At 40.4% G+C, this 22,349-nt stretch overlaps 2 protein-coding genes across 3 annotated transcripts in view; both read left to right on the forward strand.

Moving 5' to 3' along the window:
- Positions 1-22,349, forward strand: part of FBXO40 (F-box protein 40) — a 277,886-nt gene that overhangs the window by 120,793 nt on the left and 134,744 nt on the right. The gene's annotated exons all lie outside the window — the stretch shown is intronic.
- Positions 1-22,349, forward strand: part of CASR (calcium sensing receptor) — a 73,154-nt gene that overhangs the window by 16,974 nt on the left and 33,831 nt on the right. Inside the window, exons 1-3 of one of the 2 annotated variants that reach the window (XM_079321446.1) lie at positions 7,176-7,195; positions 13,421-13,858; positions 21,908-22,214. In XM_079321446.1, coding sequence (XP_079177572.1) covers positions 13,674-13,858; positions 21,908-22,214 — 492 coding nt within the window. In that variant the 5' untranslated portion in view covers positions 7,176-7,195; positions 13,421-13,673. Of the gene's footprint in view, positions 1-7,175; positions 7,196-13,420; positions 13,859-21,907; positions 22,215-22,349 lie in introns of those variants that run through there. The other variant, XM_079321445.1, reaches the window with a different exon arrangement.

A 22,349-nucleotide genomic window follows, 5' to 3' on the forward strand; every position in this document is an offset into this window, starting at 1 on the left:
TGTGTTGCTGGAAATGTGCTGTAAATAAGATCACCAAGACTCAATCAGATTTTTTAAATGTTACTAGTGAGGATGTGTTCTGATTTACAGCAGGACTCTCTGAAACTTTTATCAGCCAAATATATATTCTTGAAAGTTTTAATATGAGACATGAATAAAGCACATATTTTGTACCAGTCCCGAAGGCAGAGAGCTAAAATAGATATAGGTGTCCTTTCCACAGTGGCAAGCATAGAGTGCTTCTGTGACTTCAATGCTGCATGACTAATTTTGGTTCCAGCTTAAGGAGACTAATCTGAGATGATATAAGACTCCCACTCAGAGAGGAAAGGGAGGCAACAAAGTCAGGTAAATAGCTGGGATCTTGTTGGGGATGATGAGAGCTCATAAAAAAAAGACCATTCAGAAGGAAGGCTGTCCTTCCCACTGTGAAGTAAATTTTTTGGTTTGTCACATTAGGTGAAGGGGAATCTGGTTTATTTCCTGGTCTTTTGGTCTTCTTGTTGCTGAAGAACAGATCGCTAAAGGAACAGGTTCTTCACCTTTTGAAACTTATAAAAGGATCTCTGTTTCTTTCTCTTTTTCTGAGATTTTCTGAGGCAAGGGGTAGCATTTCATTCTTTGAGTGGTTTATGGGATGCCAGGAAATAAAATTGGAATAATTCAGAAGAGGGTAGGATGGTTTTTTTTGGGTAGGTAGCAAGATTCCTCCCAGGAGAGAAACTATGGCTGAGGAATGGTGAATGGCAATTTGACTAGTGGTACGAGCTGCTTCCTTTGCTGTTCCTGAAATAGTCATTTTTGTCATCTTCCTTTCCTCTCACCGTTTCTCCCACTCACCTTTTCCCTCCCATTTAGATAAGGAGAGCACCCATTATCTCAGCCCTTACTAAGTGGGGAAGGAGTGAAGCCCTGTGGGTAGGGGGCCAACTATTGTAGAAAATTACTGGAAGTGGAAATGCTTATCCAAATCTGGCCCTCGTCTGGTACTCTTTCATTTGACACATCAATCCTGTCACCAGCAGAAATAGTCAGCATAATGCCCCATTATAAATAAAACTACACACATAAATATCTAGTCAAGGTAGAAAATATAAGTTTGGTATATTAGCCTTTCCATTGCCCCTTCCCTTCTCCCTTCTCCCTTCTCCCTTCTCCCTCCTCCCTTCTCCCTTCTCTTTTTTTCCACCTGCTGAAATAAGCACAGCAGAGCTGTTTCTTTATCATGCCCCTGGTCCTGCCTCTGCATTTTGCTAACCCAATTAGGCCATTACTAGGGCTAAATGAGGCATAGAGCCTCCAAAAGTCACACCGTCGTCCTGGAGATGAAGCGCATAGAGCTGCAGAGCTGGTAGGCAGCAAGGTGGCTGGGGCTCACCAGAGTGTGACCCCAGGTGTTTTGCTGCTCCTGAAAGATCACCTTCAAAAAGGAGGGGGGGAAGTCAATAAAAGAATATTATTATTGAAAGTGCTGTGTTAAGGAGAAGTGGCCACACTGTGGTCAATTAACATGTTTGTTTCTCAGGGATGCACAGAGGAAGGTGTGGCCAAGGTATCTTCTGATTTCTGGACCATGTGGCAGAACAGGCCATGAAGACCATGAAAGCTTTCACATATCTTCCAGTAGTTCTGGTATTAGTGTTTTGCTTGCTGGTCAAGAACTCCCTCCCTGCCCTTAGATCTGTAGTGAGCAATTCCACTTTCCTGACACACAGCTGATGTTCCAGCATCCAGGCTCTCTTTCCAGCTAAGAACCTTCAATCATTCTTATCATGCCAGTTTGTGCAATAAAGCAGGCTGCTTTTCCATTCTTTCGGTGGCTCAAACCCTGTATTTACTTCTATTCCCAAGCTGCTGTGAGCTCTGTGTTTGATATGGAAATGATGCAAAGGAGGAGGTCGTATCTCCTTCCCTGAAGTCCTGGTATTCCTCACCAATCATGCTTAAATTATGAACTTGAAGAAAACATGTTTTGATATCTAACACAATGGGAATAGACCCTGTTTAGAAAGGCAGATGACAAAAAGCCTGACAGTTCAGTTTGTTAAAGCCTGGGATCCCCTGCTTTGTATCAGAGAGAAGCCTTGCCAGAAAATATAATAATTTTCCATCATATGCTGTTTCAAGAACATAAGGTGTTGTCTGCTGATACAAAAGTAACACATGCACTCCTATGAATTTGATTTTTGTACAGTGAGGATAATGGATTAAGTCCTTTGCTGTGAACACTGATTCTTTCGGAAGCTAAAGATCTTTGCTTATCCCTACCTTCACTAGAGTTCTTCTGTCTTTACGCTCACTGAGCAAAACCTTAGTTACCAGCTAAAACCATATGAAAATTCCTGAAGAATGTGGTAGTAGTAATACTAAATTCACCAACTAAATAAATCTAGAAGTATCTAAAGATAAAATTCCTAGCCTTTTTCTGATTTAACAGCCTGATAGTGGACCTCTTGAGATAGATGTAGTCAAAAGAAGCCCACATTTGATCATTATTAAACATGTTCCTTTGGATTTAGTTATTTGAGGTGCTAGTCTAAACAGAGCATGCTCTTCACCTGGGCAGTCTCCCCAGCAAGTGTCATGCTCCTGGTCTTCTGCAGTGCCAAATCCAGCTGATTTGGTTAATTGTGTCATCACAGCAGCTTAACCTGAACTGCCAGAAATTGCAGGAGAAAGCTAAGGTGTGGGTTCAAGATCTATTTTAATGACTCTTTGGAGCTCCTGATGACCTCCAATAGTGATGCAATAAAAAATCACAGTGACGTTGTGATATCTTTGGTGATTGTATCAGCTGAGGAGAGTGACATGGAAATTCCAGTAGGGGAATATCTTGTTCAGGGGAGTATTTGATTTTTCCTTTTCTTCCCTTTCACAAAATTAAGGTTGGTTTTCATGTAATTTTGTCCTTTTTTCTTAGGGCATTAATCAATTGCTAGCTAGTGGAGCCAGACATGCCCTTTGTTAGACACTAGCCCTATATAATTGTCTTGCACAACATTTTTGAAGCAGGCATCGCTGGATTCTGCTGAAGGCTGGTACATGGACTGTGATTTGAAACTGGATGGCGATTTCCAGCATCCTCTTATGCTATAGGGCAGATAATATGCATCTGCAGGGTTCAAGATGAATTCTGTAAAAAATTGAGAAAAGCATTTATGCTTGTCCGCTCCAGCTTTTACAAATCATTGTGGAAGGTTTGCTTCCTACAAACCTGTAAATAAAGTGATGTATCCCTGAAGAAGGCAGGTGGTGCAATAGGGGAAGGCAGTGCTGGCTGCTTGCATTGGTGTTGCTACTTGCTGGTACTGGCTGCATGTCATGGGTCTGTGGTATCATCTTACTGATATCTGCAGCCACAAAGTGCAGCCCCACAGGCCCAGCCAGCATTTCTTGGGTGAATAAAGTAAATAATCATAACTGATAAACTTGTTCTTACGTATCACATTGATCTTTCAGCATGTTGCATAGGCAGATGAGGGTCACTGCTGCTATTCCTGGGGTCAGTGTATAGTGTACAGTATTGTATTCGTCCCTGTGCCCCATTCCTTGGGACATGCTAGCACAAGCCAGCTCTGCAAAGAAAACTCAGTAAAACTTGCTTTCTCTCACTATAGGACTAGAGTGGGACATATGCCTGTCTGTGCCCATAACTCACCTTCCCTCACTCTTGCAGTTCTACTCTTGAATTTCTTCTCTGACTTTCACTCATCTATTTTAATGATTTTATGGGTTTAGCAGAATTTCTGTCCTCACTGGAGTTCAATATTTCTGATGATTTTTCCAATATTCCCTTTACATTGAATCTGTTTTCTTCTCTTGAGGACCCTATTCACTCCTGCCTTCCCTAACAGGAAGAAGTTACACATCGTGTACAGGCAAAAGAAGTACAAAAATAAAAAATAATGTTTTCATATTAAAAAAAAAGGAGGAGAGAGAAGAAATCTGGAGAAGGAGCAATAATTATTCTGTTCAGAAAATCATAATGAAGAGAAAATAAGCAATGGACAAATGTTTAAAAAAGAAAAGAAGAAAAAGAAAAGGCAGCCTGTGACAGTGGAGAACTAGAAATATAAAAAAGGGATTAGGAAACAAAGGCCACAAAAATCCATAAGAATTTATTAATAAATCATGCTGGACTCAGTACAAGAAAAAAATATCCAACACAAAGAAAGTGTTTATTTGTTTTTAATAATAGTATAAATGAGAAAGGTGCAACAAGCCAGAAGCTACTTTAGTTTCTTATTCATCAAACGACTAAAGTACATGCTAAGCTTTTAGAATCTAATGAATTTCTTTAAAGACAGGTCTCACGAAAGTTGAGCACATACTTAAGTGTTTTTTCTGAATTGCATTTATGTTGAAACTGGCTCAGAATTACAGTTGTCCTTATTGTTTGGTTCACTGAGGATTCTGGAGGGAAAAAAATTGATCAAGTAAGGCATTTTACTTCAAGCGCAGATGTTTTTAAAAAACAAAATAATGTAAAATTAAAAGGAATATTTTCCCCTCTTAAGTAATTTGACAAAGCTGGGCTTGAAAATGTGTTGGCTCTCAGATCTGTATTTTTTTGCTAGAGAAAAGCCTGAATCAGTCTTGATTCAGCTGATACTCAGTTTGATGTCTGTTGACGTGGACGAAGCATAATTGCAATATATTTCTAAAATTATTTCTGGACATTATCACAAGTTGAGAAATGAAGTCTCAGACAAAATAATTGACATATGGCTGCCCAGCCAGTGAGGATAAAGAAGCAGGTATAATGTCAAGGGTCCTTCCCCATACTACCTGTAAGAGAGCACCCTCAAACCCATAGCAAACTGTAATCAGAAACATGTTATCCCAGTTTATTTAAAAGCTGCACTTAACAGGGGCAGTTTCAGATTGACTTTTCTAGGGACTTGCACTTAATCCTAATTGATCATAGAAGGTTTTGGAAATGAGAATTTTGCTGATACAAATGAGATTCTTCTCATGTTTATTTACATAATCTGAGCTTATTAGCTCTTGCTGTTTTGTAGAGGAATGATCAAAAATTGGTTGATTAATTGAGCGAAATACAGAAAGATAATTAAGCATTGCCTTATTTGAATATTCTTTTTCTGTTATTTCATCTTCCCTGACCTTTCACTTTGCTAACAAAGGTCTGCTAACCAGCTGGCCAATCAAAAAGTGCGACATCTCTTGAATAACATTCCACTAAATTGTGTAATTTTGACTCTAACCACTTACAAATGACTGACTACTTTGGCACCTCCTGACTCCTTCTCTGTTCTTTTCTGCCTCACAATGTAGAACAGAAAAAAAAAGGCATTGAAGATGTCCTATCCTAGTGACCAGTCCTTTTAACCTATTATTTTCTAAAGAGAAGAGAGACAAAAGTTAGAGATAAATGTAAGGTATAGAGCATCCAGAAGTTGATAACAATGGTAGTTCCTCCTTATTCTTTCCAGAAAGACCACAGCAACACAGTTTCATAAGCTGTGTTCTGTGACTGGCATTTTTTTATATTAAGGAACTGAGCTGAAGACTCTACATTTTCTGATAGAAAAGTTCATCTTAAAAAAAGTGGATTTCTGAAAAGAGCATATCATGTTGTTTTATGGGCATGGTGAGCAAGAAAAAAGGATTTTGCTAGGGGGATTCAGTCCTTTTGCCAGGCCCAGAGATGTTTCTTGTAAGAGATAAAGAAGATAGATTAAAAACTGGGAAAGGTCATTTTGCAGCAGTGGACTTCACTTCTGTGGGTTGTGAATGCAGCACCTGTTAACACTTCTGTATTTCCTAAGGCCAGACACACAGAAAATATAAATTCTGCAAATCAGGAGCTAAGAGCAATTCAGATGGGTGACACTTGCTGGCAAAGCTCCTGCATTGGATGTCCAGGAAAGGTTTGCGTGAGATGCAGGAATGTATGGATGATGTGCAGGAATGTAAGGTGCCCTGAAAGGCACACAGGGTGACTGCATGGCTGTTTCACCTGCAGGCAAAAGTCTGAACAACTCAAATTTCACAAACCACATCCCAGTTCCATATGGACAATGCCACAAGGATGTAGATTGTCTTCATTCTCCAGATCCCCCAGGCATTCTTTCTCCATCTGTTTAGGAGGGTCTAGTCACATCCCAAAAATATAGGATGGGGTAAAGTATCTCTGACTAAAAGGTATACTCATTAGCATAATTAGAATGGTTGAGACTCTCTTTAGGAGCAAGAAAAGTCAGAGAAATCAATTTAATAAAAAATGTTCTCTTAGGAAAGTATTTCACTTCCTATTTTATTGCAGCTCTTGTGAGTCTCCCTTAATCTCCTCCCTATATAAGGCAGAAATTATTTAAACTATCAGGAAGTCTTTAGATTGGTATAATATCAAAGGCATGTTTTCATCAATTTTAAACAATTGATAAAGTGATGTGCTTTTTAACTGGTGAGGTAGGAAACAACCAATTTAGCAAACCATGACACAGCAACAGGTCAGAATCTGAACACAGAGGCAAAACAGGACACCTTTAAGATGTAGGCAAGATGGATAGCTGTAGTCTCTAAACTAAGATTGCTCAAGGGTGCAATGCAGCTCCCACCATAAATTAGACTAATAAATAACTGGTGGGTTTATGGCAATTTTCCTAAAGGCTGCAGATGGACTGCTGTGGCTCTGGAACTCCCTAGGACTTGGAAATTCCTCCAAGCCCATCTGTTCTGCATGGATCCTCTTTGGTGCTGTAGCTCTTTAACATGTCTTAGCAGCTCTAATGAATTTGTCACAGGTTGTTTCTCGTCCAAGATGCCTTGATAAACTCACGCATCCCAATGTTCCCTTGGATGTGTAAACACATGCACTTTTCACACTTGTGCTGAAGAAGGCACAGGAGTGGAATGAAGAGGAGTTGTAGAATTGTATTACTCCCTTCCAGTATTTGTTTCAGAGGTTTGTGATATGGTTTGTTGAAATGAGCCTTAGCTCTTATTGCAGAAAACAAACTCTTCAGAGGAGAAAAACCAATCATTCCTGTGAGGTCCCTGGAGCTGCTTCTCAGCCTGACTTACAGCCACACCTGTGAAGACATTACTCCAAGGACATAAGTCACCCTCCACATGGATTTCCACCACTTCCACCAAGCACTCAGCACTCAAAAAGCACTTACAGCTATGTGTTTGCTAATGGTGTTCGCTGAGTGCATCCAGTGCCTCTAAGGTATTTTCTATTGCTGCTTCTGGTGCTTTGCTTCCTGCCATCAGCAAACAGAATTATTTCCGTAAAGGGATATTGCATCCCGAATCGCACTGATCAGGGATATTGAACATGATGCTGATGCAAGTTACTTAAGAAATGTTATGTAATCCCAAAGCCAGGTACAGTCCTGATGGAAAGGTGGTTGCTACAAAGCTGTGCAATCACAGCTACATGGCTTGGCGTGGAATTGTGTGCACTTTGCAAGCCTGTGCTGCATGGGAGGGAGATCAGAGGCCTTGTAATTCCATGTTAAATCCACACATGGTAAATGCTGCCTGTGGACAGGTTTGGATTTTTACCTGGCTATGCAACAGTCAGGAGCTGATGCTCTTTTAACTGCTGTTGCTAGAACCAGATTTGTTTGAGACTCTGTGAAACAAAGTGTTCTGCTTATTCCCAGTTCCATTCTCCATATCTGCAGTTCCCAAGAGGCTGGGACATTAGCCTCTAACATTTTAGGCTTTCTTGATCTCAAATGTCTGTGTTGAGCAGAGTATCAGCAGTGATATCCTAGGCATATTTTTGTCACTCTGGTATTTTGTAGTGCTAAACAGATCAGGGTGGGACTCCACACTTTTATCCTGGGTTCTGCATTATTTGGACATTTTATGAGTAAAGGAAAGCTAAAGATCTGGCCGCTACATAAAAATAATGTAATAAATACAAAAACTCTGGAAACCTAAATGGTAACTTTCAGATAAACTTGATGATGTTGGGTATATCAGGCATAGCAGAATTAGATGTTACAGTTGTCTGTTTTACTGTATTGTTTTTAATGTTTAGTTTATCCTGGAGAATTGAGAATGCTACTCTAGAACAAGTGGTCAGATTTTCCACCAGACTAGATTTTTAGACCTGCATTTCCTCCCTCAGTCTCTTCCTCCCAGTGCTAAGTATATGGCTTTCTTCATTTGAACTGGTTAAGTCTTATTATGTATGAGCTTCAGCAGCTTTGACTGATTTGTGTGCCATGGTTTTGGCCTCCTCTTAGCATTTGCAATGCCAGGTGAGTGCCAGGTGCAATATATCACTTTTAACATGCATTTGCTGTAGTATAATAGTTTATTACCATCTTGATTTCTGCCAGAAAAATATAACAGATAACATGCCCTTAAGCTAATAGCAAGGCATAGAAATACTGTCCTGGTGACCCTGATGGTCTTGATAATTTTGCAAAATCTTTTCATTACATGTTCTGTATTTAGTTCAAAACCAAGTGTGTGGGTAATGTTTTTAGAACAGGATCATTAATCTAGATCTAGATTTTTGTCTACACTCAAATGAATACTCCAGATTTTTTCCAAGGCTGAGATTCCATCTCTCAATCATGCTATTTGTCCAGGCTAAAAATCTCCTTATTTTAGGCAGTGTGTTGTGTAAGAATTGTATTTTTCTGCATAGGCAAAAAGTTCTTTGTAGCAAATTTTCAGTTAACACTTGCCTTTTGTAAATATGGAACAGCTTTAATTCCACAAAATGCAAGCACAGCTCCTCCATTTGAGCCCCCAACACTCTGGTTTTGATTGCATCTTTGATGCACTAGTCCCTCATTTTGACCCAGAAGGTGCAGGAAGGTTGAGTTAATGCTTGCTCTGGTGACAAATGTAAACAATTTAAATTTTATTGTTGTGATACCTAAGTACTGGAAGGCTGTTTTGGTCTTTAGGAGTATGAAGATTTATGTTGTGTCCATTGTCTACTGAAGTGTCATTCTTTAGCTTCATTGGGGTATCCAGACCTCTCAGAAGTAGAACAAACCTGCTGTGTGGGAGGCCAGGGTCTTCTTGGGTCTGGGACAGCCCTTTTTCCACAGCTGTAAGCAGGAATTTTCCCCAACTCTCTGCTGTGAAAAGATCCTGAAAGCCCAGGAGACTTAATTGAACTTGTCCGTGCTGGTTCCTTATTGGTGTCCAGGATGATCACGTGGAATTTAGCAGGTTCTACCTTTGAACTGAGCATGAAGGAAAAGCTTTTGGAAGATGATAGTTTCTTGTGAAGTTTTATGGCCTTATGAATATAAACACGATGAACTTTGCTTTGTGTTTAGCTGATAAGTTACCATAAGTTAACAATATCATGCTGTTCCAAAGAAGACAAATGCCATGCTGAGATGCACAAACAGGGCAGTAGCCTGCAAGACACACAAAGTAATTCTACTACTTTGCTCAGTGATTGTAAGGGCCAGATAAGGACACTGTGTCCATTTCTGGGCACTGGTCTACACTAAATGTGGAGACATGCTGGACAGAGGCCAGAGGAATGGAACAAGAATAATCTGAGCTCAGGTGCTTGTTGTAAAAAAAAAGCAAAAGGGGAGGTAAATCAAATCCTAAATAAGATGATTATGAGCAGGAAGGCACTGGCCTTCATGTGGTAGATGGGAGAAGACTGGCTTAAGCTGTAACAAAAAACACTAAAGTTAGATGTGAGAAAACATTTTCTTTGGTAAGAGCAGAGAAGCCTTGAAGGAAGCTGCCCTGAGTGTCTGATTGGTTTTCTTCCTGACAAGGTTTTAGAGCAAATATGCCAGGAACTGCACTACTGTTGCTGAGCTCTTTGGCTAAGGGGCAGCTTCCCAGCTCTTAGATGTACCTGAGCAGCTGCTGTTGAGAATTGTGGTTAGTTACTGTATGATTAATATTTATTTCATAAGTAATGCGTGCCATGAGTGTGCCATTCAGCTTCCTTTCATCCCAAAAAACAAAGATTTATTGAACATTTCTGGCTTTTCTGCCTGATTTAGTCTGTCAACTAAAACTTTCATTCAACTGACTAAATGGTATGGATTGCTGCAAGCTTTTCAAATATCTACAGCTGTACCTGGGTACCATCCCTCCCCACCTCAGCTACTGTTCCTGTCATGTCAATGGTTGCCTGATAGCTCATTCTATTCCTGGAACCAGTTCAAATTTCTCCATGGAAGCTCTCTTCCAGGACAGTTCAGAAACAAAATGTCTGATAGTTAATGACACAGATTGGAAAAGTATTGAGAATTATTTTTAAAACAGGAGGGGAATTAAAAATCGGGACATGTCTTAAAAAAAAAAAAAAAAATAAAATAAATAAAAGGAGAGAGAGAAAATTTGTAATTTTTTTAAATATTTTTCTTGCAAAAGTAATCATGGAATTTTAGTGGCTGAGTACATGTATATGGAAAAGGTGTTCTGCATCAAAGAGCTCATAATCAAAGAATTTATGAGCTAATATAAAATAATGTTTTACATGTAAAAACATTTGCAAAGGAAAATAATAGCAATGGTTTCCATCTTAATTCAGTTGTTTGTTAATTTAATCTTTTTTTATTTATTAGCTGAAAACTGCTGGACAAAATTAATTTGTTCTATTAGTAGTACAATTTCCACCTGTAGTAAGCTAAGTTTTATATCTGGAAGCATATATCAGGTGATTAAATCATTGGCTCTGTAATGCTTTCATTTAATAAGGAAGAGGCTCATAATCTTAATCTAATTAAAGAAAAGAGAACTGAAGGAAAATTTGCCACAACAGAAGTTGATACTAGAGGATATTATCTGGGGCACTGGCAGCAAGCTCACGAATGTTCATTGGGAAACTGGTATCTTCAAATATTTTCATTTTCAGGTATGCAGGGCACTTGAAAGCAGCTGTGAGTCCTCTGTCTCCCATTAAATGAGTTTGGTTTTCCAGCCATATCTGAAATTTAGTTATGGAGAGTTGTAAATTTGGACACTGAGATTTATGAGGAGCTGAGCATACACTTAGTTTTGCTTTTCTGTGCCAGCTCATCTTTGGACATTTATCCTTCAGTTTGCTGCCACAGGGGTGTACTTTATATATACACAGCCCATCTTGTTCCCAGACAGCACCTCTGATGTTACTTCAGTTCTGTGTCCTGTCCCTGAGAACTGCTAGTTCCAGATTATTCAGGGGGATATCAACTAATGCCCTATACCATGAATGAATAATTTTTTTCTCATTGTCATGCTCTTGAATGACAACTTGGACTAAGTCCTGTAAATGCTGTTTTAAAATTTACTGTATTTGACCAGTTTGGGTGTTTTGACTTTGTCGACTTTGAGAAAAGAAAAATAAAAATGAGAATTTACTTTTTCTACATTTCATGCTTCAGCCATGTATTGTCTTGTGAAAAGCTCCTAAATACTCAGTAGCATCAGCCCAAACCCCTCCACAGCAACCTAGCAAACTAAATTATATTGTCTGTCTGCTGCTGATGGAAACAGTTTCCTTTTTCATAAGTCAATAACCCCAAAGGCAAAAGAAAGACTTATTAAAGTAAAAGCATAAAAATTGAGTAGTAAATCAGCAGGCTGTGGTCCCACAGCAGATGGAGAAGTCACTGACTCATCCCACCTTGGATGAGTCCCACACATGGTTCCTTGCCCTTGCTCTGGGGAGCTGTCCCTGCATCTATCAGAGCATGCAGTCCCCCGGGTCCCTGCCATCCTAAGGGAGCTGAGGGAGGGTGTAAGCTGAGCTAAAGAGCATTAGTAAGAGCATCCCATGTCTTTGCAATGTCTCCTCAGAAATAACTCGCCCTGTCTCAAACATCTCACCTCTAAGTACTGGCCCTGCCTGTGCTGGTTCTCACCTCAGCACACTGCATCAGCACTCCACTAGTGTTTGTATCTTTCCTAAATTCACATGTGATGGGAGGAAGATGACATTTCTCTAACTGAAATATGGAAAAGTGTTTTGTTATTTATTCTGTTGGGCACTGAAGAAGCTGAAACCTCCATCCATCTGCCAGAAAAGATCAAAACCCAAACACTTCATGACACTCACTTATTGCATTGCTCTGTCCCCTCCTAATCCTGGTTTCTGGTAAAAATTCTACCATCCAGCTGTCAAAGGACCACATGCCAATAGCTAGACATACCTTGATATCTAGCCAAAGATTTGATTGGCCTTGCCAATAAAAATGCATTTGTTCAAGCCAGGGCCAAAGAATAGTTTAGAGTGGATCCGCACAGGGAGTTGCAGTGTCTGCCCAGCTAAGAGCAGTGCACGCAGAGGCATGAGAACAGCATGAGGTTTGTCCCTCCCCTCTCATTGACTGCTGCACCCAAACCTTCATTGAAAATGTATTAAATAGTTCCCCACGCTTGGTGGTTGTACAGCATGCATGATTATCCAGACTGGCTAACAGAAGAATCCTCATGATCTGTTTTTCCCTGCAGCAGCTCTTCTTTTGACCTAGGTGAAAATCAAATCCATATAGCTGCATTTAGTGATAGTAAGTCAGCCTCATATAAAAGGTTCTCAGCAATTAAAAACTCTTGATGACTTGTTTCAGAAATTAATTGTCCTCAGGATTAGCAATGTATGCCTTGCTTCTACTCTAAATTTTACTAACTTCAGATTCTTACTAATGGTCCCTGTTTTGAATAGGCTGCAGAGATGTTCATTGTGAATTTTCTGTGCTATCTCCTCTCCTGTAGCCATAGCCATTTTCAAAATTAAGTTACTTCTTCATTTGGGAGGACTATAGACATGCTGCAGGGAAAATGTATTGAGCATGGAGAAGCTGCAGTATTTTTCATCCCCAGGAAACAGGCTTCAAAGGCTGCTATAGCTAAGTTTTCAATGGCATAATTGCCAAACCTTTCAAGCCTTCATGACTCATTATGGAAAAGTATCTTGGTTTCAAATGCTTCCCTGGAATTCGTTCTCTCTTTTAATGCAAAAGAACTTTTTCTGATGACCTTGTTTTGTTTTTAGCAAGTTCGAAGATAGAGGGTTAAGAATGATCCATGGACAGGAGATGATGGACCAACACCAAAAGATTACTATGGTTATTTGCTTAAGAGAAAGGCTGGATTCTTACTGCATTTGATGCTTCCTAATTCCCCACTTGCCCACCAAGGTCTCACAGTGTGCTGTCTTCATGGGCATTGATCAGATCATAGGTTTTACAGCATCTGCTAGCATCAGAGTCACAGAACTATATGAGGATTAAGCAACCCACCTTAGGTATGTGGCAGAGAATCAGACATCTGACATTGTTTGAGGAGGTGTGGCTGTGTCACCAGAGTGCCTGGATGACTTTGTGATATGTCCCAGGTGGGTTGTTGAGTGGGTGCAGCTTCAGGGGCATATTGAGGGCTTGGCTTGATGAAGTAGAACTATCATGGCCATGTGGGGCCCTGGTGTATAGCTGGAATCACTTTTCAAATCTTTCTCTTACAGTTCTCAAAGATGGGCTCGCCATAATACTTCAGTTATGAAGGAAGAAGGGCAGCTGAATTGTTTTCTTGCAATGGAGAAGATAGAGGGAGAAACACCAGCACTGTGGCTCCCACCTTGTTCCTTATCTCCTTGCCAACATGTGCCCCAAACCCTCTCTGTGCTGTATTAAGGAAAGGAAAAGCTTTGACATCTGCTTTCTTACACCATCTTTTCCAATTTTACTTCCTATAACTCCCTGGTGAAAAGAGGAACAATGACTTCATATAGCTGCTACTTGATTCTTTTGCTGTTTACCTGGAGCACTGCTGCCTATGGGCCAAACCAACGGGCACAGAAGAAGGGAGACATTATTCTTGGAGGGTTGTTCCCCATTCATTTCGGAGTGGCTGCTAAAGACCAGGATCTAAAATCAAGGCCAGAATCAGTGGAGTGTATAAGGTAAGCTGGTAAAAGGGAAAATAAAAAGTTTTGGTGGGGAAGTCTTCATGTTTCTTGACTTAAATTGTGTAAATATAATCTGTAATCTGATGCTTGCAATTGGAAGGTATGAAGTAAATAATGGAAAAAACAAATCTGAATGTTAAACAGTAAAATAAATACTGTTTGGACACTAAAAGAGAGCAATCTTTGTACAACCTGAAGCTGCCAAAATATTAATATACTGATCTATCTGGCCATTCACAGGGAACATTTGAATAATATCTGAAAACTAGCTTCCTTAGCAGGACAGAAAATTACCAATAGTGTCCTTTAGTTAATTCGATTTAAGTAATGCATGGTCAAATAGTTTAGAAATCAATTTTTTTATTCCAGTTCTGCCTTCCATCTTCCAAGACTTTACAAACTGTTAAGTTGCCTAAGCAAGTAAATAGGTGATACGTGACCAAGAGAGGTTACAGCTTTTGAAAAATCCCAGTGAATCCCAGTGAATGACATATAAATGTCTCTTTAGGACTTTGTAAAAGTCACAAACTTGAGCCCAGGTTTTTCTCACCCAGAGTTCTTCTCTTTTGTGTAAACAACACATCTGTGTTTTGTCTTAAGTGTTTGGGAGTTAACCTTGGAGTGAGAAATGCAGATGAAAACAATTTCTCATATTATTAAAGAGTAGACATTTTTATCATGAAACGTGAGGAATTTTTAACATTACAAGCCTGCACATGATACACAGAACAAGTGGAAAGTGTGTCAGAAACTGATTGCAACTGGAACATTATATTAAAAAAATATAAGAAATTCATGTGGATTTCTGTCATGACAATGCATGGGAAAATACCTCAGTGCTACAGGACTTCTTCTGTTATCATATGTAAAGAATTATGTATCTGGAATTATTTGGACCTCTTGTCCTAAGCTGGAGATCCAGTACGGTTTTGTTGCAGATGGCAGTGAAGGTGGCCAAGAGCATTCATGTTACACTCACAGATTTCAGATGTGGTTTCCCACTGAGGCACTGAGCAAGACACACCCATCTAGGTCATGAGATCATCCCCAGTACCTGTAGCAGGGAGCACACACAAGTGTCAATAAGCAGATTATTTTGGCTTGTTCTGTGTGTGCACAGGAAAGTCCTGAACTAAATGTATGTGCAATGTCTGTTTCATGGAGCAAGAATCTCTGCCAGCTTCTCAGCAGTTTTTTTTTTCTCTCCAAATGCATCATTATAGAAGTGGAATGCTGGAAAGCAGTGGATGTTTTCAGCACTATTGTCTTCTCCTCCTGCTCCAGCTAGCAGGCAGGCTAATGCAGATATTTGCAAACTAAACATCTTTCATTTCTGTTGACTCTGGGTCAGCCTCAGTGACTGTCTTGACATGGTCATATTGTTGGAAGAGATGGCTGGAAAATGTTCCACCACAAGTACTACAAGTGTGTGGTTGCCAAAAGGCATGTTAATGAGGTACCTCTGCCAACAACAGGCAAATCCTGTTTTAAGGACAGAATGGTGGGATTCAGTCTGCTGAAAGGTATCCTCCAGCTGAAATTTGCCTGGATAAAATCCCTGTTCTTCTTAACCTTGCACCAAGGAGATATAAGTGCAAAAGAGAAAAAAGGTGTCTGCAGAGACAGGCATTTGTGGATTTGTGGCACATATCCTTCAGGGAGTTGGATAAATTGTGAGTTGATAGTGTAATCCAAGTGGAGAAAGAATGAAGGTCAGAAATCTAGCTGCAGAGACAGTAGGAACTACAAAAGGAGCAAGGGGATGATTGGATCTGAAATAACTGGAATTTGTTCATTGCACACATCTTTACCAAAAAATATCCATTTGCAGGAAATGTTTAATTCAAAAGAGGTTGGATTGAGAAGACTTTTTGAGATTGGTCATCAGAATTTAATGACAGAGGTAATAAATACCTGGGAATGTGTTTGTGTATTCCTGATTATTGGTACCGGTCATATTGAGAGCAGATATTTTTCCTGGAAGGATTTTCAGTTTTAAGCAATTTCGAAGTCAGAAAATACCTCCTGCTGGAGTTGTACAGAAGTCTCTCAACACAATCATGGTGGTTAGTTTTGGTTTTGGACCCTGTGATCAGGCATTAGCCTGTGGCAGGGTTGTGCATGCTGACTCTAGGAGTCCAATACATTCTTCAAGTTGTTTGCTAAAATCTTATATTATCGGATGTGAGTTTCCTAAGTTCCAGGCAACTGACTGGTCTGAAATTATCACACTTATATCTTTAGGGGCAGAAAAAAAATTAGGGTCTAGTTTCTTCACAAAGTAATCTCCCCAGTCTTGTGTAAAAATCTTCTGTAGGGCAGGAAATCCATAGGTTAGGAAATTAGATAGAAATCCATAGGGAAGCACAAATGTGACTGTACATGGTCAAACCAAAGGTGCTAAATCTGTCCCATACCTTTACCTGCCTTACCCTTCTCTGAGCCTTCTTCAGCACTGCTGTATCTTATCAAAGCTGAGGCTAATAAATTTTATGCCTGCCCACTTTTCAGATGGCGGCATACAGTTTTTAATCTCTTTACTACGTAGGATAATGTGTCTCATACCACATAAGAAAATTAGACCCAGGTCGCTCTGGGTTGATGAGTATCCTCTCTCTCTCCTCACGCTCTTTTGTAGCAGCAAGTCATCAGACCATATGAAAAGCTCCATGATAAGACCTAAGGGTCCCACTGAAACCCTGTAGGTGGTCTGTTTTAGAATTCAGAATCAAACAACTTAAGATAATGTGGTTTTCCTCTCTTTTCTGTTCAGCCTGATCAGTGCTGCTTGGACATTTAGCTATGTTCAGTGCCATACCTATGCTCCCAAACTGGGCTTTCCTGGGACAGGACAGTTCGAGCTTCTTAAAATGAGTAGGACAGTTTTCTCTCCACTTTCTCAGTTTTTATGTTCTTCATGCTCTTGTGTCTCAGCATCTTTCTATCTAGCCCAGCAGACATACTGGCCTGAACCTACTGTGCATGCCTGGCACATGATTATTTAGAAACTATTTACATAACTCAGCAGTGAAAGGAAAAGGGAACAGTGACAATCTGTTCCACATTCTTTTTGTGCTGTTGATACTGAAAATGCATCCTTGTGCTCTAAACACTGAATTGTAGAGTTTGAAGTGAAAACGTACCCATGATTTTGCCACACTAAATGTTAGATAGGAACACACAAAGAGAGCAGTTTTGTTTCCTGTTTGTTGTTTCAGCAGTCAAGGATCCTGCATCTGAAATAAATGCACTTCCTGTCTTTGTATGCCTCAGGTGCTGCTGCAGAAACTTTCCTTACAACATTTGCTGATGCATATCTGATGTGTGCAGTGGAGGCAGAGACTGAGCACAGCACAAGCAAGCCCTGACCCCCATTTCAGTCCCTGTCAGCACCCCCAGAGGTCTATTCATAACCTGATTTCTCTCTCCCTTCCTGATTTCAGGGAGATTAGCAGTTTTCCTGTATTCTGATCATGTCTAGCCGAGCTCCCACACTGTGACATAAAGCTTTCAAGCTGTGGAACTGTGGTGAGACATTGTCCCCATGTCATGGCACAAGACTTTGTAGAGCATGGCTCCAGGACTCTTCAGCCCACTGAGTTTCTCTGTCCATCTGAGAGAACAGAATTTTAATTCTAGTCCTTGCAGATGTATTTGCTAATTCCATTGCAGACCTGAATGTATAACAAGATATTTGGAATCTCTTCCACAACATGTAATTATATAATTTTCTCTTTCTTCCATTCACCTTCTGAATTGCAATTTTTAATTTTTTTATTTTCTTTGTTCTGCAGCATTCCCCTCACCCACAGTCCTTGCTTGTAAGAATGATAAGCAACTCATTATACTTATGACTGCAGGAACCCAAAAAATGACTGAAAGTCATCCCCCTTGGAAATAACAGTGGTACTAGCAGCAATAACATGTAATTAATGTACTGAAAATCTAGAGAGGACAGAGAAATTAGTATGTGCATGCAACCACTAGAGAAAGAGGAGTGCTGGTGTGATCAAAAGGTATATGCAGGCTTTGTCACCATTTCTGAGTATGAGTACCTATCAGATATGGGAGGGTAAGTGAAAGCTGTATTCAGAACTTTCACATCACTTTCTCCTTTTTATGCTTCATATTCCATTGCTTAGTACCTTCCAAGTGTGATAAATGAAGGTCATGAATACACGTGAGGCTGTGAATTACTTCTTTATGGAGACTAGCAAAGATCAGGACCAATTTCCCTGCTGGATCTAGACAGTACGAGCTGTTCAAACCAAACCATACAAACAAACAGGATGGAGCTATGGGGAGCTTAAGCCATGCAGACAGCTTGTGTCCCTTAATTTGCATTGCCTTGCTTTGAAACACTGACTGGGACATTTAAGCCATCCTGAGCAATGTTTGACAGACATGTTTAGTTTCCAGCAAACTGGTCTGCTGCACAGCTGTTCTCTGCAGAGGTGACAGTTACAGCCAGATATTGTTTCTGATTTCTCTCTTCTCCCTGGGAATAGAAAGATCAGTGGGTTGAATACTCTGAGAGGTGGGAGAACAAGTATCAGAAGGGAAACCTATAAGGAAGGAGTGTAAATAAAAATTCCCCTCTACACCTGTGGGCTCTGAATTGTTTACATTAAACTCTCATTTAGAGCTTAATGGCCACTTTTCATAGCACCACATCTCACAAAATGCAAGACTGTGTGAACATACCTGTAAAGTAATACGGCAGAAAATGAGTTTTGGAGGCTGCTTCTTTTCCATCAAGAAAACACCAGTGGCTATTTAAATATTCTGGAAATCTAATGAAAGCTTGCCTCTGATAGCAAATACTGTACAGTTTCTTTATGGAAATTATCAGTCAAATTTCTGCATGGTTGACAGAGCATTCCAGTGACTGATCGTATTAATCACAGCAGCAGCATAGCACAGAAGGTCAGCTGCATCAGTGGGACCTACTGCCAGCTTCAAAGGCTGCTCTTAGCAGTCTCTCAAGTACACAGGAGGAGCCTATCTGCAGTCCCTTGCTGGGATCTTGCAGTACAGTGAGAGAGAAATTGTCCACAAAATATCCATTCGTAGAAATTGGATCTTGCTTCATTTAGCGCAGTGTAGCAGCACTGCCTTTGTCTGACTGTATCTGTGTTACAGAACTGATACAACACTGCCTCAGATGACAAAATGTCAGCTTGTCTGAAGGTCTGTCAGGTGTTAGAGAAGACAGAGTGAAGAGTGCTGTCTTTATCCCATCTGATGCTCTCCTCCTGAGCTTCCAGTGCTGCTGTCAGCAAAGGTGCAAGTGAAGAGAGCTGCAGGTCTCTTGCCTAGGTTCATTTAAGATGAATTGTTGAAAGCATTTTGAAGTATTTTGGGGTCTAGCTCCCAGAAAACAAATCCTACTCTCCTTTCCCTCCAAAATAAAATTATTCCAAATGCAAGTACCTGAACTAGAGGCCTTTTACTGTAAATATACACTAATCAGAAGCATATGTCAGAAAGGAAAACAAATGCAACTGTGTATTGTAGACTTTAGTCTGCATTTACTGAATTAAATGCTAAATATTTCTTTGAAGGGTAAGATGATCCAGTTCACTGCTTTTGAAGATACCGTCTGAAGATACCACCTTGTGGCATTTTAAAAAATTAAAGCCAAATTCCTTTCATGCAGGCAAAACAATTTTAGGTCATACTTCACCTGTATAATTTAAAGTGAGCAGGCTTAAATTTGCTTTTGCATATACTCAAATGTGTGAAGCCTTTTCCCAGTAGCATAGTGGTATCTTTGAACTTCCCAGGTTCTCAGCAGGCTTCCATTTAAATAAAGATAGAAAATATGATCAGATTTTTTTCTCTTACATGAGGAGCCTGAATATGGCTCCTTGCTTCAAATTAATACAGATATTAAAAATATCTGTAAACACTCGTAGCTTTTTAAAAAGAAGTGTCACAAAACCCTTCCTTGTTTCCATTTATCCCAGTGTGCATTACTGACCTCATGATGCAACATGGTGTGCCCAACACATCATCTTCCTGTGCACAGTGCTCACTGACTCGATCCCTCTGAGCCTTGCCCTTTTATTTCAGAGCTCTCTTGTTGCATCTCATTCCTTAATGGTTTGGAACTAGAGCAAAAAAATATTCTACCAAAAAATTACCAAATTACTTCCATCAGTAATTCATATTCCCGAGCTTCTAAAGACTGAGCTTAATAAAGCTAACTACCCCTTTGGTAATAAGTTATAACTAAGGACTCAAACTTTTTGACCTGAAAAGATCTGCACTGAAATTGTGCCGTCTGAGTTTCAAGATATAACCTCAGAGCTGAAGCTCATTTGGAATTTGGCCAAAGATGTCTGGAGAGGTGAAGTCAAGTTGAAAAAATGAAGTTTTTAAGACTTCAAGATAAACCTTAGATATGATATCTTTAGAAATTCTGACCCCAGATGAATTAGATAAAACTCCTGGATTGGAAGTAATGTGGCTTTGTTCATTCAGCTTTGAAAAAGTCAGACATAGCTAACATCAACTTTGGAAGCAATTAATTTAATCCAGTAATTAAAAATGTTTAGGTCATATATCTCAGAGACTGAAAGGCTGTGATTTCATGAAGCTTGTCTTTAGAAATCTTCAGCTTAGTACTGGAAATATTTCTCTAAGCATTTCAAAATGTAACTCATGTGAAACCTACAGTTTACCCTTTCATATACCATCTGTTCTTGGGCAGGCTGTTTCCCCAGGATTTTCCAGTTTTGGGGCCCATCACTTTTCCCAGTGGGTCTCAAGCATAACAGCATTGACACTTTCCTGTGCACAAAACTGCAAACTGACTGGTATCCTGACCCATAGTGCATTCCAAGGAAGGGCAGGTTTTAGCTGATGAAAGATTCTGCCATTCCAGCTGCATTGCCCTAAAACACGCCAGCCTCACAGGCACACAGCTGGTTGCCAGGGCAACTTCATAGGAGAAAACACAGTAAAACTTCAGTATAATATAATATCAAAGGCACTTTCTTGCTGCTGCTTTCCACGAAGAAGTTTCTCTCCTTTTTCTCTGCCTCAGCTATTTCACTGCCAGGCTACTGATGCCACAAACAGGTACTCCCAGCTCCTGCAGGACAGTTGCCACCAGCCTGCAGCTCTGCTGTAGCTCCATGCACAGGTACAAGATAATCAGAAGGCTCAGCTTCTCCATCTTAGAAAAGAGGCTTCAAAAAATGGTTTCAGTTTCACAGGCCAGCTTCTGAGTTCTTGTCTAAAGCAAATGTAAGAGAGAATCATAATAATGAGAAAAGTTGTTCCTTCAGTGAAGGCACTGAAGCATCTAATTAACAAGTTACCAGTTTGCATGGGACTTATATGTATAGCATGTCTCTGTTCTCTGGTATGAGCAGTCTGACTGTGCTCTCTCTCACAAAGTGAGGGGTGTCATGTGAGGCCGAATTTCCCTGAGCTGAGCTCCTGGGCACCTCTGCATCCAGCAGCATGCCAGTGCTGTGTCTCAGCCTGCTCTGCCTGCCCAAAGCCAGCAGGAGCTGACACACTCCGGGAGTATCCCCGAGCCTAAGTCCCGGGCAGCATCAGCACAGGCTTAGCAGACACTGCCATCTGCATTCAGAAACATGTCAGAGGAGCCTGGAAGCAAACCTGGTAGATGTAGCTTTCAGTCAAAGGATCACAACACTGATTTCCTCAGGGATCATGAGATCAGGTTTAGGTCCTGAGCACAAGGGACAGGCCAGAGTCATCACTCCAGGCATGCTGTCTTTCAACTTTCTCAGATTTCAGGGGACTTAGAAAAGTTCACCTCTGGAGTGAGCACCCAAACTGAAAAGTTGGAAGCCAGAAGTAAACCTCATAGCATAAACATGCCTCTTATGTAGCCAGCAGAGACAAAAGCAAAACTTTCCAAATTTAGTGGGATGCAAGAAATAGCACAAGTTGCTTTTGCCTTTGTATCTGGAATTTTTTATTCTGTCTTTGCCTTGTTCCTGGTCTCCTCTCCTCTGTTTTCCTCCTTCTCACTCTATTTTGTTTTTATTTTTGCTCCCCCAGGTATAATTTCCGAGGCTTCCGCTGGCTCCAGGCTATGATCTTTGCCATAGAAGAAATAAACAGTAGCCCAACTCTGCTTCCCAACATGACCCTGGGATACAGGATATTTGACACTTGCAATACAGTCTCAAAAGCCCTGGAGGCCACACTGAGTTTTGTGGCCCAGAACAAGATAGACTCACTGAACCTGGATGAATTCTGTAACTGCTCAGAACATATCCCTTCCACCATTGCCGTCGTGGGAGCAACTGGGTCTGGCATCTCCACTGCTGTGGCCAATCTGCTGGGACTCTTCTACATACCTCAGGTATGCTTCTACCTCACTTGTTTAGGTTACAGAAGGGGCCTGCTTCTCTGTTCTGCAGAGATTAAGCAGAGATTGCTTAATCTTTGCCATTTTCAATAGAACTTTAAGGAGAGAAACAATAAAATGGGGAGGTGG

Source organism: Erithacus rubecula (genome assembly GCF_903797595.1).
Source record: "Erithacus rubecula genome assembly, chromosome: 1".
NCBI lineage: Eukaryota > Metazoa > Chordata > Aves > Passeriformes > Muscicapidae > Erithacus > Erithacus rubecula.